The sequence below is a fragment of the Alexandromys fortis genome, unplaced genomic scaffold, assembly GCF_014885135.2.
Source record: "Alexandromys fortis isolate MF-2015 unplaced genomic scaffold, M_Fortis_MF-2015_v1.1 scaffold_104, whole genome shotgun sequence".
In the NCBI taxonomy this organism is placed as follows: Eukaryota; Metazoa; Chordata; class Mammalia; order Rodentia; family Cricetidae; genus Alexandromys; species Alexandromys fortis.
The window spans coordinates 2,597,214-2,619,335 of NW_026068000.1; the positions used below are offsets into that span (position 1 = coordinate 2,597,214).

The 22,122-nt window shown below is 42.2% G+C and overlaps 1 protein-coding gene across 1 annotated transcript in view; it reads left to right on the forward strand.

The window, feature by feature from the left end:
- The window catches only part of Chst9 (carbohydrate sulfotransferase 9), a 260,604-nt gene extending 244,260 nt beyond the window's left edge, over nt 1-16,344 (forward strand). Inside the window, exon 5 of the mRNA XM_050160690.1 lies at nt 13,054-16,344. Coding sequence (XP_050016647.1) covers nt 13,054-14,136 — 1,083 coding nt within the window. The 3' untranslated portion in view covers nt 14,137-16,344. The remainder of the gene's footprint in view (nt 1-13,053) is intronic.
- Nucleotides 16,345-22,122: the final 5,778 nt, after the last annotated feature.

The window sequence follows — 22,122 nt, forward strand, 5'->3', positions numbered from 1 at the left end:
TAAGAAAACTCTAGAAATGACAGAGACATCTCGCTGCCTGGACAGTCACCCAAAGTTCCTCTGTACTGTTGGGGCATCCATCTTCGGCCTACAGGCCCATGGTATCCAGAGACATTTCCATGAAGCAGGAAATTTCAAAGACAGTTCAGTCATTTTCTGCTGTGTCCTGCAGAATGTCTCGCAGACTCTTTCATGAAGCAGGAACCCCGAAAGATCATCTCACCTTTAGGCAAGTTCAGCAGTCCTCTCTCTGAGGGTTCTCTGTGTCCAGTTTATGCAACAGTCCAGGCAAGAGCAGTTTCTTGCCCAAATGGCTATCAAACTCCATAAGGATCCTCTTCGATGCCCATCTTCCTCTTGAAGTAGCTGGGTCGTGGGTTCGAGCCCCATGTTGGGCGCCAGATGAAGGCGTAAGTCACGAACAAGGCCACACCAGTTTGGAGTTATGATTAATAGGGTGTTATTTATTTAAAGGGGAAAACTTACAGATCACCGTCTCAGACAACAGCCATCTGCACAACCAGGAAGGGAGTCTAGTCTCCGGCGGAGCAGGAAGTGAAGAGAGTGCCAGAGGAAATAGCCGCTTTTTTAAAGGGAGAGAGGCCACGCCCCAATGGGCTGGTATCACAGCAGCTATTGGTTGGAGGGGCGGAAGAACCTCCCGCAACATCAATGGCCATGACCGTAGCTGCTTCTGATAGGTCTTGCATGCACAGTTTGAATCCAGTGCAATGGCCTCAAAGACATAATCCATTTTAGAACTCTGTAGAAGTCACAGAAGTAATGAATTAATGAAGCAATCATTCAAAATAACATTAATAAACGGTTCTGAATGCATAAGTATATAAGTCCTTGCAATGCCTGTTTGATCACCACTCCTTCAAGTTCAGTGCACTCTGTTCCCTTCTCGTGACATCCTCCACTCCTCCTTTCTTGCCTCTCTATCCTGCTTTGCCCCTTGATTCTGCCTTATCATTTTCCCTCGCAGGAACCTCAGACTAAAATTCTGGAAAGAAATCCTCAGCACAGCCTCGGGATCCGCATGGCAGGTTCTAGTGCCATAGGCGGCATTTTTCCTGGCTGAGAGTCGCAGGGACCCACAGTAACACACCGAAGTGTGAGCTGCCTGCTCTCAGCTGTGGGCTGGGGAGGCCGCCCTAAGTAGAGCTAACTGTCACATATGCAGAATGACACCAGCCACAGGGGCATGTGTGACACTCAGAGGTGCTGACACAGGAGAATTTGATCTGAGGCTAGCAGAGGCTTCACCAAATAAAACCCATGGAATGTATTCCTGCAGTGGCCTGCCGTCCTCTCTCTTGGAATTGCTTCCCCATGGCTGAAATGCCTCGAGATGGTAGGTTGACGCGCATACAGAAGCATATGCTGCTTCTAAGAATCGAACATTTTGTGCTAACAGGCCAGCTCCCACCAATATCTTAATTCACTCCCCCTTTCTTTCCCTCTCCCTTCATTGCCATAACTGGCCATGCCTACCCTTATTTTCTAGCCTGTAGTCCACAGGAGAGAGATACTAATTAATCTGGCTACTTATGTCCACCCAGCTAGACAGTGTCTTCCTCTGAGCCCCCTCATTGATTCCCAGTAATCTATGGATAACTATCCTAGGTCGAGTACTCACTGGGTTTGCACATAGAGACTATTGCCACTGTGAAGCCTCTCTGAGCTGAGCGGCAGCATGATGGATGAGAGGAGACTGGAGAAGACATGGAGACAAGACACACTGACATTTGGGAGAACTGTGTGTCCCACCCTGTGCCTTCTAACTTCTGTACAAAACTATCTAATTAATTCTTTAAAAGATTTCATTTTTCTGCCACCCAGGGTATCAATCAAAAGAGTAAGATTTTAGCATCACCTGTGATAGTGTAACTCAGGAGGCCTCTTGTTCAATGTTCCTGCTAGGCTGTAAGACTGACTCCAATGATGAAGGATTTTTTATGTTTCAGCATAAAAGGGCAACATTTCCGCTAGCTGTGAGGTGTTCCTTTTTTTTTCTCAGCTTTGTCTTATATATATAGGCACAAATACACACACCAAGCACTTCCAACTAGAGAGCACCTACTGTCGGTCAGAATTAGAATCCTTTCCTTATGATGACACAGAGTGTCTGGATTCCTAGGCTCCAGTCGATGCCATCACTTCCAACCTAAGCATGTCCAGGAATAGTTGCTTGGTTCAACATCCTCCCCCCTCTTTAAAAATGAGAAACCACAGTGTTGGAATGTTTGCTAATCTAAGTGTGCTGGCCCTGCTTTCCCTCATTCTTTGATTTCTTATTGTTCCCTTGCGCTCTGACCAGCTGTCAGCTTCTGCCCACACTTGCATCTCTGTCCAGTGCATCTGCCTTGCATGGTCGTCAAGCAGCTAGAGTTGCCAGGTCTCTTTTCCAAGAATGTTTGAGTGTTGTAACAGGATTTCTGGAGTGACTCTGGAGCATGTATCCCGTGTTGCCTCAGGGAGTCCCTCATAGGAGATTCAGCCCTCACTCCCACTCAGCTAACTTGCCCAGTGATTCACCTCTGTCCTCTGCCTGCTCGTCTCTATTTTATGTGCCACACTCCCCAAAGTCTCCTGGAATCTACTTTAAATTAACCTCTTTCCCTCAATACATGGCCCAGTCTTTGTTTTATGAGCATCACAAACAAAGATTTTGTCTTCAGATCTCCCATCAATCAGGTGGAAGACTTGGTCAGGTGAAAGACTTGGTGGAGCAAACTGGTCTTCAAACTCGACTGATCAACTCAGTCCTAATGCTCCTAACTTTGCTATAGCTTCCTCCACTTATGCGTTTTAGTCTTCAATCTGTAGGAATCCCTCAGCTTGCCCCATTGAGCCGAACTTTACCCCTGATCCTCCTTATCCCTCTGACATATCCCAGTTCCAGGGTCACCTCCTGGACTCATCTGCCTGGCCTGCAATAATCCTTTTAAATGTTTTTATTACTATTTGTGTGTGTGTGTGTGTCAGTGCAGGTGTGTGTGTGCCATTATTCCCATATGTAGTTTGGAGAGGCCTGAAATTCCCTAGCGTCGTCTTCATCTTCCAGAAACTAACTCTTCATTATTCTTCCCCTCGACCCATTTGTGCTTTCTTCACTTTTGCTTTCTTTGCCTTTGCTTCAGTTGGTCTTTTTCCTTCCCATTCCTGCCTTCAAGTATCTCTACCATTCTCTTTTCTTCCACCCCCTTCATTGAATGAGTGTGTGTGTGTGTGTGTGTGTGTGTTGCTATGAAGTTCAGGTGAGGGGGAAAGACAATGAAGGAGAGAAAAACAGCAGAGAAAAAAAAACTAATGCATTGAAAATGCCTGTCACCTTGAAGTTGCCCGATAAGTAAATAAGCATCGACTAACTCAATAAAAGTATGTAACATTTACAAAGAACGGGTTTTATGTTAAGCAATCTTTACCTTCATTTCCTGTAATCCAACTACCCCACAAGGTAGATGCCAACCACCTGCATAGTACACACAAGGAAACTGAAGTTTTAAAAACAAACTAGAGTGACCCCGGTTACCCGGATAGAAACAACACGTCTCTGTTCCTGATGCTTGTTTTCTCTTTCAACAGCCTCATGCCTGGGCTTTCTGTATGCTGGTTCACTTAATTCATATTAAGGAATATATTGCTTTATTTATGGTGAGCTGGAAACAAGGCACACATGGCTAAACCCAGTGAAGGCACAGCTCCAGCAACCAGTGTTCACTCAAGCAAGATAGTTAAATTCAACGTAGCCGGCCCTTCATTTATCAGAAGAGTTTGAAGGCCTGGATTTTCTCTTCAGATTGACACCATGGCTAAAACGGCCAGCTCCTAGGTTGTGCTATAGCTAGATAAGCCAAGGAGAGAGCACTCCAGAGAGGATAAGTCAGAAGACAGGAGACTGATTTTGTATCCACGTGAGTTCTGCCAGAAGTCCTATCTTGCCTCCAAACTAAAATTAACTGCCTCACATTCTATGATTTTTTACACGTTATTTACCCATCGTGTGCGTGTGTGGAGACACACACTTGCCAGGGCATGCAATAAAGGTCAGGGGAAATCTGTAGGCATTGTTTTTCCCCTTCCACCACGTGTGTTTTGGGGTCAAACTCAGGTCATCAGGCTTAGCAGGAAGCACCCTATCCACTGAGCCAGCTCACTGGCACAGCTGCCCCTTTCCGTATGGTCTGGCATTGTCCTCTTCCTTTGTAATACTATACACTGCCATGCCTGTAGTAATTTTTTATTTTCTTTTCCATCTCTTTCTCCCCTCCTCTGGAACAAGGATGCTCATGGATCACGTCTGTGTTAGTGGCTGTGCTACAGACATCCGCTTATCACGTGGCTCCTCCTTAGTCGGGAGACCTTTGCTCAAGGAATGGCTTAGGGTGAGATGGGAAAATGACTTTGGATTATGAGGACTCTCTAATCACATGCTTCTGAATTAGCCCTATTGTCTTATAGAAATTAGCTTAGATTTCCCATCTCATGTAATTATATATTCAGCTTCTGAAGCCTTGAAATCAAAATGTGTGAGAGAGAAAAGGCTGTGGTGTAAAGAGCCTTTGATCTACATCCCCACAAAGGACTGGCTCCAGTGTATCCCACCCCATCCTATCAGTGCCCAACCACACGCAATCCAGTCTTCATGCTGTGAAGAAATGTGACCACACCCATGTCTATGACCAAGAGAAGTCACAAAAGATACCATAGAATTAAATGAACTAGAGTTCTCAGTAGTCCTCATTGTCCACTATGTTCAGCGAGTCCGGTTTTATCCCAGGCTTTTCCAGATCGCTGGCCTTGGTGAGTTCCCAATAGAACATCCCCATTGTCTCAGTGTGTGGGTGCACCCCTCACGGTCCTAAGTTCCTTGCTCGTGCTCTCTCTCCTTCTGCTCCTGATTTGACCCTGAGATTTCTGTTGGTGCTCCAATGTGGGTCTCTGTCTCTGTCTCCTTTCATCACCTGATGAAGGTTAATATTCAGGAGGATGCTCAAGATCAATGGCAATGGGTTTTTGATCCTACTGCACGAACTGGCTTTGTGGGAGCCTAGGCAGTTTGGATGCTCACCTTACTAGACCTGGATGGAGGTGGGTGGTCCTTGGACTTCCCACAGGGCAGGGAAACTTGATTGCTCTTTGGGCTAACGAGGGAGGGGGGCTTTATTGGGGGAGGGGGAGGGAAATGGGAGGCGGTGGCGGGGATGAGTCAGAAATCTTTAATAAATAAATAAATAATTTAAAAAAAAGAATTAAATGAACTAAATGCTAAGTGATATGGAAAAGAGGAAACTGCCATCTGTTTGGTTAGAATTCTCATCACCAGTGTACTCACTGCCCAGCAAGGCCCTCTCTTCAACAGACCTGTTTTATAGCATCTAAGACACCCAAAATGACACTATAAACAGAGATACAGGAAATCCCAATGTGTCCTTGTAGCTCAAAGTTGAGCCTGGACCAAGTCCTATAGATGCCCATGGATTGCTTATTATGATCTTACACCTCAGTCCTTTCGGGATGGGATGGGGGTTAACACCACACAGAATTTTTGTTGCATCTTTGATGCAAACTTGTACCATGATGCTACCCAGCTCATTTAATAAAACTTGATTGTCCTGTGTCTCTTTAAGGAGATAAGGCAGAACAATTTTTTCCCTGCATCTAACTATTTGCAGTCCAGGGCCCAGACCTTTTCTCCCCATTTACTCTTATCCAAGTGTATTTCTCCTGCAGTGGCTGTTCCAGGTCCTCCTCACCTGTATTTACAATAGGAATAGGAAGTCCCTGTGCAAGGAAAAAGATGGCTTGTGGATTTTCTCTTCTATTAAAACGTGTGCTTTAATAAAGTTTCTAATTAGATACCATTTATTTTTAAAATACACTTGTTTCTCTCTTTAAAAGTCTATTTTTATTTATGTGTTTTGAGTGTCTCCGTGTATGTATATCCACCACACAAGATATATGATCCCTGAAACTAGATTTGCAGAAAGTTGTGTGCTGTGATGTGGATGCTGGGAACCAAACCAGAATTTTCTGCAAGAGCATCAAGTGCTGCTAAACATTGAGCCATCTCTCCAGTCCCACAATCCTATTTCTTCATAGGCAAAGCAAACATCCAAAGCCATACATGGGGGTATGTATTGAGGCTAAAGCACCCCTAAGGAATGTAGGCACTACTTTGTTCCTTATCTTGAACCTTCAGTGCCCACAAACTCAGCTTGCATGTCCAGCAACCAACAGCTGCTAGGTGCACAACCAGGTTTCTACCAGCTGCCTCAGAGGCACCTCAAAATCCAGAGATCTGAAATGGAAGGTGGTGAGAACTCCCATGTGTGGCTTCCCCTAATACCATATCAGCTTATCTTTGGGGAAATGACAGTCATTCTTGGTACTTCTTTTACGCCGGCTCCTAAATTTATCCAAGCAAGCCCATTTGTTACTTCTTAACACCCTGACTTAGTTACCTATTAGAATTCCAAGTAGATCATCACTCTCTTCCTCTACCTCATCCTCCTTCCTCTAGGTGAAACTTGGAAATGTGACCAGAATGTTTATTCTAAGACATGACTCTGTCATCGCCTTACTGAAAAGCCCAAGTGTAAGAACCTGCATGGATCCCCAGGAGCACATTAGTGCCTGAGTGCCTGGTGTGTATGCTAGATCCTCAGTGCATACTACCATGTACAACTTTTTGCGTCTTCTTTGCATATAAAGAAGCAGTATCATGGGGATGGAGAGATAGCTTAGTGGTTGATATCACTTGTTCTTGCAGGGGACCCAGGTTCAGTCCCCAGCATAAGAAGGTGGATGTGCTACCAATCACCTATGATCCTAAAGTTGGCAACATGGGAAGCAGAGACAGGTAGACCCTGGAAGCTCATGGGTCAGCTAGCCTGGTCTCATTGTCAAGATTCAAGGTCCCTGAAATACTCTGTCTCAAACAGGAGGTGGAAGGTGCATTAAGACCAACACCCAAGGTTTTCCTCTGAGTGCCACACAGGCATCATGCAAAGCACATGTACTCACAGGTGTGAACACACCAGAGAGAAATTAAAAAGAAAATTCTCACCATTCATATTGTAATGGAAAAGCCATTTGCATGGGCTCAAGCCTTCCCAGGCCTGCCGGTTCTCTCAACTGACTCTGGACCTGACGCTGGTGGGCTTTCGGTGACAGCACATACATCCCTTCACACCCCTTTGGCAGACTTTCTCTGGACCACCAACCAGTTCACAAATATCGACACAGAGACTTATTATTACTTATGAAGGCTTGGCCTTATCTTGGGCTCATTTCTTGCTATCTCTTATTTTACATTGTTCCGTGGGGCTTTTTGCTTTTTGCCTTCCTTCCTTTCCTTTTTCTTTCTTTCTTTCTTTCTTTCTTTCTTTCTTTCTTTTTTTCTTTCTTCCTATCTGTGTGCCGCATTCTGTTCATGCAGAGGACTGTAATTCGTGAGTATACCCCTAAACAAATAACCCTCTATTATACTCAGTTCTGAACTAGTTTGGGATTTCTTTTAAGCATCCATCTTCAAAAGGCAGTGAGAAGTGGCCAAGTCAAGGCACTCTACAGATCAAGACTTTATTGTGTATCAAGCAGAGTCAGCCCAAACTGTCAAAGTGTGAAAAAGAGAGTATCTGGGGTAGACTAATTTGGTAGTCATTTGCAGCAACACAAGTTGAGAAGACACTACAGAATACCCAATGAAGAAGAAATGAGGCACGGGTGATGAAGTAAATCACAATATCAGAGGATATATAAAAGAGAGGAAATAAATTTTTAAGGATGCATACATGATGTAAAATAGTCACTTTTCTTTCCAGTTGTTACAAAGGCTCTCAGATGTATAAATCCGTGATCAAAAAGCCACAGGACGATTTTCAAAATATTAACAAGCTTGGGAGGATTCAAAGGAAAAGCTGACTTAAGATTTCACTCTTATTATTCCTGTTGTAGTTGCAGTTGTTGGGGAGCATGCCGCTAACTTTAATATTGGTATTACACTGACGCATATTATAGCTTAATATTAAGATCCCTCACTCTTGGCAAGCTTTGGTTAGAACTGAAGGAGTTAGATCTGAGCAGAATGACAAGAGGGAAGGCACCAAGCCCTAATAGCAGCTTTTATAGAATAAATAGTAATGATATGACAGGTTCTGGAAGACTGGAAGCACTTTGTGAGCCTCCTGCCTTCTTACTTTTGAGAATGAGTCTTTTCCTGTACCTCATCAGCTTAATCAGAGTACAAGATACTGGCTAGTGTGGAGAGAAAAATCTATCAAGGGTCAGAAATCTAACCCTTGTGAATGGTGAGCCTTTTGCACATGCTGTTGAACTTGTCACTTTAAAGCTGCCTGGAGAACACGGACATCTGACAAAGGCTGGATAAATAGGAAGCGTTGAATGTGTCTGACTCACAGACTGACAAGACATCTGACCTTACATTTGAGGTCTGTCTTCTCTTTAAAGCATTCAAGTCCACTGTAGAGCATTCTTTCCCAAAAGGAAGAGAGGAAATCCTCAGACACATTTTTATTTTCTGAATTCCCTTTATCACTGAAGTCGTGTGGTCACCAAATGTGCCCACAGCCTACAGAACTCTAGGAGAGATTGTTTGATTACAGTTGGGAGCCTCAACCACAGAGGCTCTGCTTCATTGTGTCAGCAGTGAGAACTGGGAACCCAGAATGCTGACAAGCCCTACTGAGGCTCCAAAGCAACTCCAAGTGACTTAGAACCATCTGATTTGCAGGCAAGCAAAGCTCTGCACTTAGTACCCAACATAGCACAAATGGCTCTTCCTGTAACTCTTTTCTCTTCTGCCAAAGTGTTGATTGAGCACAGATTTTTTTTTTCAGTGCCTTACAAAAATCAGCTGATTATTTATCTAAGGCAACCTGGACCTTCTGATGAACATTATTTTTTTAATAAAGGCCATAAATTTTGGAAGTCACCATTAAGTCATCACTATATTTATTAATTCAGTGTTATCTCTTGCTTGAACTACAGAGAACAAGGAATTGAAACCTTGGTTGTAATATTCTAAAACATTGGGTGGGGTGGAATAAGAAGAGAAATGACAGAAGTAAGTCATTGCATGTGGTTCTTAGTGCTCTGAAGAAAACCAGCAGGTAGGGGATTACAAGGAGCATGGCTTAGAATGGGGTGCTTGGAAAGGCTTAGTTACAGAAGGACTTCCTGAGAATTAAGTAGTGAAGAACCAGCTGTGCTGTCTGCCAGAAGCCTGAATACGTACTCCAAGTCAACAAAGGTTTGGGCATGGGAAAAAACAATGAGAGAATAGTCAGGCAATGGGGGTCTGAGAAACGATGGCTCAGGTGTCATTCATGTGTGTGAAGTGGAGAAGTCAATGAGGCGTCAGGAGGCTGAGCAGGCTGCGTGTTAATTGTTATGTGTAGTGCTAAGAACAGAAGTACAGGTGCAGCATCTGAATTAGGAGCCAGGGTCTCCAAGACTGAGAGCAGGGACGAGAGAACAGTAAAGAGACTTCAGGGAACACAGTTTCACAGGAAGAGCTGGTTCATGGTAATTAGAGATTATTAACAAATTCTTCTTGGCCATCTTGTATTTAAGTTCATGTTTCTCGAGCTATCCGGGAAGCAAACTGGACACCAGGGGAATAGCCCCTTACTTCTTTGTCTAAGGGAGAAATGGATCCAGATAATAAAGTTTCATTTACTTGAGAAAGAATAAAATTAGCAGAATATGGGATTCTAGTAAGAGAAAATTATAAAAAACAATCAAACATTCTAGAATTCTCAAAATAGAAGGAGAATTTGATGGCGACAGAGGTCTAGTGGCACAGCAAAAGACTGATTTTCTTTTTGTTTGGGTTTATTTGTGGGGCAAAAAAAAATGTAACTGATTAGGTTGCATACTGAGACACACAAATCACAGTGGAGATAGTAATGACCAACTGAGGAAACTTGAAATTCATTTTACCATGGTGATAAAATAACGTTACTACTTTTCCTGAAGTAACAATAGTTATGATTTTCATTTGTAGTGATAATAGAGGCATTAGTAATATAAAAATAATCATGGCAGCTTGTTACAGTCCTATGTGAAGTATTCTTCATGCACATCTGCCAATAACTCTATGATCTTTCCAATGTACAGGGAAGTCATATATAATTGATAACAACTTTATGGGCCATAAATCTTTTATTAGAACAAAGAAGGAACTGGGCTTTGAAGAATCCTGACAGTCTCTGGGAAAGAAAGCAGATGAATAGCTTTAGAGATGAAAGCTCAACTAGGTGTCTCAACAGAGCAGATGGATTGTGGCAGGTCTTTTATGAGGCTGCACAAGCTAGTTTGTGGTAATTAAAGATTATTAACAAACTCTTCTTGGCCATCTTGTATTTAAGTTCGTGAAGTCCTGCTGTGTCTGAAGGTGACTCCACTACTCATTTCTCTGCTCTTACACTTGATTAGTAGAAAAGTCTTAATTATCTTTGAAGACCAAAGTCCAATCATTCATCCACAAAATTTGAGGGCATCTACCACCAGCTATAGACCATTGTAGACACAGGGATTATAAACAATAAATATCAGAAAGTTTTCCCTCTTTTTCTACCTGTACCCTGGTGGTGCCATGTATTACTCCCTGACTTATCTGTTAATTTTTCCAGTACCACACTTAAGGCCCTAAACATTTATCATCTATCTTTTCCGAGTCTAAACGAGAGCGTGCCCATCTCTGTTCACAGCCCTCCAACAGCTCCTTAGCTTACCCAAAGTAAAAGCCAATGTCTTTAAGAGTTTTGTTCTCATTAGAAATACCACATATAAAACCCAAGTTTCATGGCTTCCCCTTCCCAGACAATGCAAGTTATAGGAAGGAAATAATCAAAAGATAACCACTTGAAAAGTGGGCTATTAAGTCAGGAAAGAGAAAAAGCAGCTTCTACACAATAAGTCATCAAAGACATCGTTCTGGATTCTGCTCTTTCTCCAAGTAGGGAAGATGGACAATCTTATTCATGAATAGAATTGTATAGTATTGTGACTATAACTCACGTTATCATGATAAATGAATTGAAAATGAAGTATTTTATGGCTAGAAACCAAATATGAGTGAGTACATCCCATGTTCCTCTTTTTGGGTCTGGCTTACCTCACTCAGGATGGTGTTTTCTATTTCCATCCATTTGCCTGAAAACTTCAAGAAGTCCTTGTTTTTTACTGCTGAGTAGTACTCTAATATGTATATATTCCATACTTTCTTCATCCATTCTTCAATTGAAGGGCATCTAGGTTGTTTCCAGGTTCTGGCTATTATAAACAATGCTTCTATAAACATAGAGCATATACTTTTGTTGTGTGATAAGGCCTCTCTTGGGTATATTCCCAAGAGTGGTATTGCTGGGTCCATGGGTAGGTTGATCCCGAATTTCCTGAGAAACCTCCACACTGCTTTCCAGAGTGGTTGCACAAGTTTGCATTCCCACCAGCAATGGATGAGTGTACCCCTTTCTCCACAACCTCTCCAGCAAAGGCTATCATTGGTGTTTTTGATTTTTGCCATTCTGACAGGTGTAAGATGGTATCTTAAAGTTGTCTTGATTTGCATTTCCCTGATCGCTAAGGAAGTTGAGCATGTCCTTAGGTGTCTTTTGGCCATTTGAACTTCTTCTGTTGAGAGATCTCTGTTCAACTTAGTGCCCCATTTTATAATTGGGTTGATTAGCCTTTTACGGTCTAGTTTCTTGAGTTCTTTATATAGTTTGGAGATCAGACCTTTGTCAGTTGCGGGGTTGGTGAAGATCTTCTCCCAGTCAGTGGGTTGCCTTTCTGTCTTAGCAACAGTGTCCTTTGCTTTTCAGAAGCTTCTCAGTCTCAGGAGGTCCCATTTATTCAATGAGGCCCTTACTGTATAATTCGGGTTCTTAGAGAAGCTAAATAAGAAGGAGAACCCAAAGAAAATCATATAGGCATCCTCCTGAATATTAACCTTCATCAGGCGATGAAAGGAGACAGAGACAGAGACCCACAATGGAGCACCGAACTGAAATCTCAAGGTCCAAATCAGGAGCAGAAGGACAGAGAGCACAAGCAAGGAACTCAGGACTGCGAGGGGTGCACCCATACACTGAGACAATGGGGATGTTCTATCGGGAACTCACCAAGGCCAGCTGGCCTGGGTTTGAAAAAGCCTGGGTTAAAACTGGTCTCGCTGAACATAGTGGATAATGAGGACTACTGAGACCGCAAGAACAATGGCAATGGGTTTTTAATCCTACTGTACCTATTGGTTTCGTGGGAGCCTAGGAAGTTTCGTGGATGCTCACCTTACTAGACCTGGATGGAGGTGGGTGGTCCTTGGACTTCCCACAGGGCAGGGAACCCTGATTGCTCTTTAGGCTGACGAGGGAGAGGGACTTGGTTGGGGGAGGGGGAGGGAAAGGGGAGGCAGCAGTGGGGAAGAGACAGAAATCTTTAATAAATAAATAAATTTAAAAAAAAAAGAAAATGAAGTATTTTTCAAATGAACAAATACATTACTTTAGTAAATGCTAATGAAACTGAGATGATTGTTAGTGTTTGATAATTAGTCTTGCTACAATTTTTAAGTTGTAATTTATGAATTTAACTCTTCTATATATTGTAAAATGCCCACCCCTAAAACAACAAAAATTGCTGTCTAAATATAACTCTGGGTTTCATGTCCATTCAGTGGTACTACTTGGAATAACAGACTCAGTGAGCCTCAGGAATCACTGAGACACAGAATGACTGATTTTCACTTCATTTCATTACAGACAAAATCAAAATAGAACTTTCAGGGTCCTCTCATCTCTGTCTTAAGGACACTAATTTTTGCTTCCTATTGTTGGGTCTTCTATTAAAAAAACACTTATTATAAAATGTTTATTTAGCCTGCCCTGCTGAATTGTTTCTACTAGATTATACTCAATGTGCTTTCTTCTGCAGCGTCTGAAAACAAAGATGCTAAGCTTTTATCTACTATCCTCATGTTTGTGAATGTGCATCTAACATGTCTTCTTCCTGTTTTAACAGAACTCTGAGGTGCACATGCCTGAGGACCTAAAGGAGAAAAGGGGGAATCTGCCCAACCTGGGGGGACCTGCTAGGGTTTTAAGGAAGAGCAGCCATTCCCAAGGGGAGGATGGAGCTCCCCAGTCATCAACAGATAACTCCAAAGAAATGCACCAAGTAGCTAAACCTCAAGCCTTTCAGAAGCCCATCGAGATGAATTGGCCACTAGTCACTAGGCCCTTAAACAAAAGTTCAGTCCAAGGCGACAACAAATGGAAGAAAGCAGATGCAACCCAAGAGAGACGTCGGTCCTTCCTTCATGAGTTTTGCAAGAAATACGGTGGGGTAAATGATCCCAAATCCAGTCTTTTTCATATAGTATCCAGAATCTATGTAGAAGACAAACATAGAACTCTGTACTGTGAAGTGCCAAAGGCTGGCTGCTCTAACTGGAAAAGGGTTCTGATGGTCCTAAATGGATTGGCTTCCTCTGCATACAATATTTCCCATGACACTGTTCACTATGGAAAGCATCTGAAAACCTTAGATAGCTTTGACTTAAAAGGAATAGACATGCGTTTAAAAGCCTATACCAAAGTCGTGTTTGTTCGAGATCCCATGGAAAGATTAGTGTCAGCATTTAGGGATAAATTCGAGCATCCCAACAGTTACTATCATCCGGTGTTTGGAAAAGCGATTATAAAGAAATACCGACCAATTGCCAGTGCGGAAGCATTAAATAATGGATCCGGAGTAAAATTCAAAGAATTTGTCTCCTATCTGTTGGATGCTCACCGTCCAGTAGGAATGGACATTCACTGGGAAAGGGTCAGCAAACTCTGTCATCCATGCTTGATCAACTACAACTTCATAGGGAAGTTTGAAACATTAGAAGAAGACGCCAATTACTTCCTGCAGCTGATTGGTGCTCCAAAAGACCTGAAATTCCCGAACTTTAAGGACAGGCACTCATCTGACAAAAGAACCAGTGCTCAAGTGGTAAGGCAGTACTTAAAGGACCTGACTAGAGCAGAGAGACAGCGTCTCTATGACTTTTATCACTTGGACTATTTGATGTTTAATTACACAACTCTACATTTATAATTTGCATTCATTTTCTAAAGCCCTACATTGATTTAATGATGATGGCCTCAAATCAACTCCTGTAATTTTCCTACAATTCTCTGTATGGGGGAAATTTAGCTAAGTGAAGTTGTCTTGATTGAATGAAGATTTTTTTTTCTTAACCAAAGAGTATGACAGCAATTGGCACAAAGTTATTGGAAAATCATCTCAAGGAGATGTATAAACAACTCGAAGTGCTTTTAAATGTTGGGAAAAGAGCTGTTTTGGCATTGTGGCACATACCGTGGCAGCAATAACCTAGCCAACTGATGCATTAACCAAGAAAGCCTCTTGCATGTAAAATAAGGGGGTCAAAACTGGAGAGAATTATGTATCCAAATCCTGGCATCAATCTTCTAACATGAATGAACCTATTCTTAGCAGTCTGTAGCACATGCATCAAATGGCTGGGTGGTGTTCTTGTACCCTGGTCTTCCTCTCCACTGTGATGATGGAGCCATTTTGAAATGTTTGGGCATAGGCATTTTACTATTGGTCTGGAGGCACTCTGTGATTTACAACATGAGAGTAGAACAGAAAAACAGATGAAGCTGTGACTTTTTTTAACAGCCAGTAAAAATGCACAACATGCTAAGATCAAAACAACAAAAGCAACCTTTCTCTTCCAGGAGAAACTTCAGGGAATTGATTTTCTTTGTGGGAGGCAGGGCATTGGACCCTACATGAGAAGACAAAGGAGTACAACCAAGCAGGTCCTCATTTCTAGACACCATCAGATAGAAATGTGCTCTCAATTCTGCTTTAATTCGAAAGGGGGCAATTGTTTCAGGATGGAATAATCATCAAAAGCAAAAGTTGCCATTCTGAATGTAGAGCTCTAACAATAACAGAGTTTTATAAGAATATTACTTGAATTAAAGCACCATGTGCAGAACTTTCTATGCAGAATACCCTCTAAGAATAGCTTTTGTTTGCAGCCTAATTATTCAGCTTGGGAATAACTTTTTAAGAACTAATATACCACTTCAAAGACAGGTTATGTTCTGGAGGATAAACATAACAAGAGCCCCTAGAAATGTTTTTAATAGGCTTATGCATAAGCAAATTAAGGTATTTTCTTCCTAAGTTTAAATACTCTATACTAACAAAGTCAAATACCAATGCATGCAAATATTAAATCAAAGTCTTTGGAAAACAGGACCATGTGTCACCCTTATGAAAAGTTGTAATGCACTTCGGAAATTTTTTCCAAGGGATCTAAAATTTAAAGACAAGTTCAGATGAGAAGTACATTTTAATTAGTTAACTACTAGCCTGACTTAAGCAAACCACATGTCAATCAAATCCTGTGGAAATGTTTCTTAACCATGTTTCTCTTCCTAAGCTATCGTTTTTGATCAGTAAATACCCAGCTGTCTTGCTAAGAAAGCTAGGTCTTAATATTTGAATATTAATAGACCGAGATGCTTGTAGTCATACGTGTCTCATTTTGATTTTCCATTTCATGGCTGAGTATTCATAAATTGCTTCACTGTGTGCACACACCGCCCTATCTCCTCCGCATCTCCCAGGAGTGGGTGAACTGTAGTGGGCACACCAGCAGCAGCAGCAGCATTAAACTCCGCACACCAACCTTCGCCTGCTTTCCACCCCATTTCTTTGTGCCTCTAGACCATACACTTAAGCCAAGTAATCTAGATTATATAAATTAAAGTGTTTCTGTATTGGGTAGAGTGAATTCCTAGTAACTTGGAGACCTTGAAATTATCTTTTTCTGGAGAGAGAAAAGATAAACACTTCAGAGACCTGAACGTTTATTCTCACACCACTCAAAGCTCATTTTAGACAGTGGCTGTTGCAAAGGCAGCATTCCTAAATAGAAGAAATAAACAATGATAACAGCAAAAGTATATTTTTAACCACACTCCACTTTCATAGCTCTGGAAAGAAAAATAAAAATACTCTCTCACATTAGTATTTCTCATACACCGGGGGACGTATTTGTGCACCATGTTGAAGCCTCCACAAATCCTCCGCTGGTGGGGAGTGAGAGAAGGATGACGCACCTTGCTCTCCCCATCACTCCGTGACTTTGGCTGGGAGATGAGGCCACCCTACGTGTGGTTTCAGGCTTCGGAGTCCAGGCTACCTACCCTCTTCAACCACAGTGTGAAAATCTTAACTGTAAACTTCCAGAAATAAACAACTTGTAATTTTTAAATTGTACAGATCCTAAGGTGAGATTTCTCACTTCCTCTCTATTTAGCATGAAATCTCAGTGGGCCCTTTAACCAGTGCATCCATGTTGTATATGCTACCTACCCATGGTAGCCATTGGGTTATCAAATCGGCTTTCATGGGATTACAGTGTTTGTGTTAAAGTGCCTTCATGTAGTGGTCTAATGCGACCTCACAATGCCTGTGTCACTGACCTCACCTCATCTCATCGGGCAAGCGTTCATCACTCCACATTATATGAGAGAAGGAGGTGCATTCCAACAAGGTGTTTCAAGAAAGGGGTGGGTGATAACACATTGCTATGAATTTTATTATAGTATAGTGTCATGAGTGTTCTCTTTTTATTAGTTATTCTTAATCTCTTATTAGGTCTGATTTATAAATTAAATTTTATCATAAGCATGTATTCATAAATAGGAAACCAGTAACCTATATAGATTTAGGTACTTCCTGTGCCTTCAGGCATCCCTGGGGAGTGTGGAGCACACCTATAGGGGACAGTTCCACTTAGCCCTTTTCTGACTCTTTCTGCCTATATTACTAAAGATAATATACTCTGAGGCTGTCAGTATATACAATCAGACTCTGAGGCTGACACTGTACATAGCTGTGCATTCTACAGACCAGCTTTGACTTTTCTCACTGAATAACAACCTACTATATATCTGCTCCTTTAGATGACTTTATTCAGAGCCAACAAAGCCAATCACTATCCTAGATCTGTCATTCTATTTGAGTCTGCTTCATTCATCTTCCTTGAACTGTCCTTCTTTGTGAGCCAACTCAAGTTCACATTCAAGTATCAGCTTGTGTACATAAAGCCATGTGTGTGCAGCACTGGGCAAACATAATTTCATGAATGTAAAGACAAGGGAACTAATCCAGACTCAACCTTGCAGATGTTCAACTTTCCCATATTAATGCCGATGTGCACAAGATGTTTCCTCTGAGAAACCAGCAAGAATCTATTTGCTTTAATACTGGAGAGTAGCTTGGTGTAGGCTATTCTGCTATTCCTGTCTTGAATTCTTATGAGACAACAAGTTGAAATGATTCTAAAGCCACAGTTTATTTAACTGGAAACCACCTATGCATAGGCATGATTGATGTGATTGCGCCCAGATACTGCCACACCCTCTTACAGAATGTATATGTACAAAACACCCAACTTTCTGATTTCCTCATGTGTGTTTGGAAATACCCATTAAGTCGATGGAAATGTGGTCACATGCTATCTTCCCTTAACTTCACAATCTATAAAATATTCCCCAGCAATTCAAGGACTATTTGGCTGCCCTTCATAATTAGAAGGAGGGAAACATCTTGAATTTTGTGAGAACTTATTCTCTGTCTTTTAAAATGAATAGTATTTATCAAAGAGCTATATATAAGCAGATACACGGAATTTTGAAAGCTTTGGTGCATATCTGGAGGAGTTATCAGAACTTGGGACACATGGGCTGGGTGGCAGTAAGCATTGCCCTGCTGTGTCCTTGCATTTGGTGTCTTGGGGCATCTTCAGCCCTGGGCCTGCCTGGCATGTGGAGTAGCAGAAGCCTTGCTTCCAGGCAGAATCCCCAATGTGTTCTACTATTTCAGAAAGTACTAATCAGTAGACTTTGCCCACCTGGGAACTGTAGACCAAAGCAAATTCAGCTTAATCCTACCTTAAGGAGCATTCCTCTTCAATTATAATTATTAACGATATCATTATCATACAGAACATGTTTCAATATTTAGTGTGCATGAGGCACTCTTAAAAACCTTCCATATAGTCATCTATTTAATCCCCCCAGCCAATCCAGCTTCAGTGCTACTGTAAGCAGCCGCTTCCTTCCCACATGTAATAAGAGAACCGGAAGCCAGCTGGGCTTAAGTGAGTTGTCAGAGGAGCAGGAGCTAGTGAGCCCTACTAACAATGTATTTGTAGACTGAAATTTTCACTTTTTCCTTCTTTGACATGCAGAATAACTAAAAATGAAAAACACATAGTATAATCTTTAAAGTATTTTTTGAGACAGGATCTCACTATGAAATACTCTTTGTTCTGACTCACTATATAGACCAGGCTGGCCTCAAACTCACAATGATCTGCCTCCTCTCCTCCCGAGTGCTTGGAATAAAGGCCTGTGCCACCACATCCGGAAGAGAATATTTCAGATATAAACATATGTGGCCGTGTATTTAGCCAGCTAGTTACTGCATTTCAGGTCAGCTCATCTTTTATCACTACAGAGTTAATCTGATTGGTCCCATGATTTAGGATGAAATGAGTATTTAGCCTCTGCCACACATTTTTAACCACACTTGCTCAGGCATCATAGTGTTTTTGAAAGAATAAAAGAGTCCATGGAGCAAGTCTAGCCTAATAGAAAAACTTGACTAAGAGAGTCTGGTCAGAGTAGACATCTTGTCGGGTGAACAACAAAAACAACAACAGCAGCAATGTATAGAACTAACATCATCAAACTGGGTGCACACAGCCTTCCCTAGAACCTCAGTGGGGAAGCTGAAGCCGTCAGCTGAAGTTCCCCGTTAAGCTTTCTCTGCACAGCTGACCTTTTGGCCTCTCACTCCCAGTGCAGGCGTATTTGTAACGTAGATGGATAAGCAATGGTAACATCTGTTGGAACAGTAAACCTTTTGCCCTGTTCTCAAAGGCACAATGTTTTACTTTAGGACTGTTTGCTGTTCTCTTCCTTGCTTGGCATAGAGTGGGCAGTGGGCAGCTCATCCCCCAGACAAAAGGTCTTTGGAAGCACTATGAGAAAAATACACGTGGATTTCAAACTGGGGGCAACACCACTTCCAGAGACTGTTTCTTGGTAAACTCAAACAGTACATGACAATTTACAATATAATGTACATTATATCTTAGTTGGGATTTCTATTGCTGTGAAGTGACATCATTACCACAGCAACTCTTATAAGGAAACTATTTGATTTGAGATGGCTTAACAGTCAGACATTTAGTCCATTATGGTCTAGGTAGGAAGAACGGTGGGTGCAGACAGACCTGGTGCTGGAGAGCTCTGGATCATCAGACAGCAGGAAGAGAGAGTGACACTGGGCCTGGCTAGAGCATCTGAATCCTCAAAGCCCACCCCCAGTGACACACTTCCTCCAACAAGACCACACCTTCCAATAGTGCCACTCCCTTTGAGCCTATGGGAGCCATTTTCATTCACACTGTCACACGTTATAGTACTGCAGATGGCTGAGGCTCTGAGAGAAGCACAGTGAAACCTCCAAGGGTCCTGTCGGAAATGAGGCAATGCTTCTTTGTCTGAGTTCGTCTCCAGAATCATCTAAGCACCAGGTAAACCTGGACTCAGAAGATTGCAGAAAAGAAGGGTGTTTGTGTTTCACACTGAGCTGGACCACAAAAGCTTCACCCTGGGACACACAGAGCCTGAAAAGAGTAGAATTGGGGGGTTCAGCTGAACGTAGCCCCACATCACTCAGTTCTCAGAACTGCTAAGTCACTCGCTGGCCTGACTACTTCCCCAAGATCCTGCCCTTCCATACCAATCTATTCCAATCCGTGAAATCCTTCCCTCCCTTCCCATCTCTAAGCCTCAGCTCAGGTGTCACCACTATTCATAATGCTCGCCTCTCTATGAAGCTATACACATGACAACTATACATTACTGTCCCCACAACTTTCCAAGCAATTTCTTAGATCATTTTAAAATGTCATATCTTCATAAACAATCAGATTCCTGGAAAAAGGGCAAAATCAGTCTTACTTCAAGTGACATGCATCAGCTCTTTCTTGAGTTAATGCAAACATCCCTTCTTTCCCCTTTTTATTATCTGCTTGCTTGTTACTTGTTCTACCATTTATGGATATGCAAGTTCTGCTATTAAGGCTGGATGGATGGCCCATCAGCTAAGAGTGCTTGTTGCTCTTGTAGAGGACCTGGATTTGGGTCCCAGCACACACATGGCAGCTCACAACTATCTGTATCTACAGTTCCAGGAGAGCCAACACCTACTTTCTTCCTCCTTATGAACTTCATACACACAAAGCACACACACATACATGCAGGTATAAAAGTAAATAAATTTATTTTTAAAAGTTTTAAATCTGTTATCATTGGAATGTATCTTAGCTTTTCCAAACCCTATGGAATGTGTCCTTTCACGTGGAAGAAAGGTACTTGCATTTGATTCGCTCTTCTCTGTGCCTAGCAGAGCAGGGCGTAGCCAACCACTGTAACAAATGCTTTGGTGCAGAGGTTAACGGTGTTTCTCTTACTGTATATATTGGCTAATGGTTTCCAGGCATTTGAAAGACTGGTGGATATAGAGGGAAGAATTAAGCCAGAGTATCTAAAAGGAGAGATCTTGGGTTTTTGGCTCTTTAAGCTAATTACATGAATGAGTTACACTAGCCCAACTTTAAAGTGAACCTCATTGGTAATGTTACACAGCATCAAGGTTTTAAAAATTGTGACAAGGACCAGCAGGGAAATTCTACTCATTGCAAAGAAATCTCATTTAACCTTCAGAGAGCCACAAGTGTTTAAAAACCATGAGCTGGATCCAGAGAGATGGTTCAGAGGCTGAAGCACCTACCACACATGAGTTAGGACCAGAATTCAGATCCTTAGCACCTACATAATAGCAGGCTTGGAGGCCCACTTGTAATCCCAGCACTTAGGGGGTAGAGACAGGGGATGCCCAGGACAGGCAGGCTGGCTAAGACTAGTTCTGTTCAACAACCAATTATTTCTCTGTAGATAGAAAATAAGTGAGTGAAAATGTCAGTCAAGGTCAATCTCACACATGAGCCCATGAGTCAACACTCATGCAGAATTTTTAGAAAATGGGAACCCTCTGGTGATTGTCTATAACCACTCTGGGCTTTATGGGAGCTGGCATGTAAGCCTGCAAGGAACTTGCTGCCATTTCTCTGTTGAATTCTTAGAGAGAATCCTCCGTGCCAACAGAAAACAGGTTACTTTTACTTTATCAGCAGAGAGGAAAGGGAGAGTGAAGGCTATGGATAGCTATGTGATCCTGACGGAAATAGCCTGGGGGAAGTAGGAAACGGTGAGGAAGCCAGCGGAAAGTCAGAACAGAAAATGTTTCCACCGGGTATGCTGGTTGGTAGTTGTGCTATACCTATGCTCATCGTAAAATCAAACATGTTGATCACGTGTAAATGTCCATGATTTTCTTTGTCTACCCCAACCCTAATACCTCCCTCCACCCCATAATACCCAAAGTTAAAAATAGTATACAAACAGACTCTGTCACCCCACACAAGCAAATGTTCCCATGCTGGCCTTGCGACTCCTGTGTGGGAAAGATCATGGCGAGAAGTGGACCCTTTCACCTATTTTTCACTAAGCAAAGGTGACTCCCTCTATCGTCTCAAGTGTTACTTCCCTCATCTTTAAGTTGCTCACCTACAGGAGAGATGTAAATTTATTGGTCTTTCATTCAATTGCATTTCTAGTATGATGCACTTTTATTATTTGGAAGAAAAATTCAAACAAAACCAATTTCAGGCCGTAGAGGAGCCATTCATGGAGTTCTTCTAGGTAGCAGACACTAGAGAAACATCTTATGCACATGTGTTCAATGGCATGAACAGCATGCCTGATTCTTCATGAAAATGAGATTTTGTTCTACTCTACCCACCATTTTATAAATGAGGAACCTGAGTGTCAGAGGCTTAATAACTATCCCAGAGCCAGCCAAAGACCACACACAGCAGCCCACAGGCCGGATTTAGAAAGAGATATATTTGGCTTG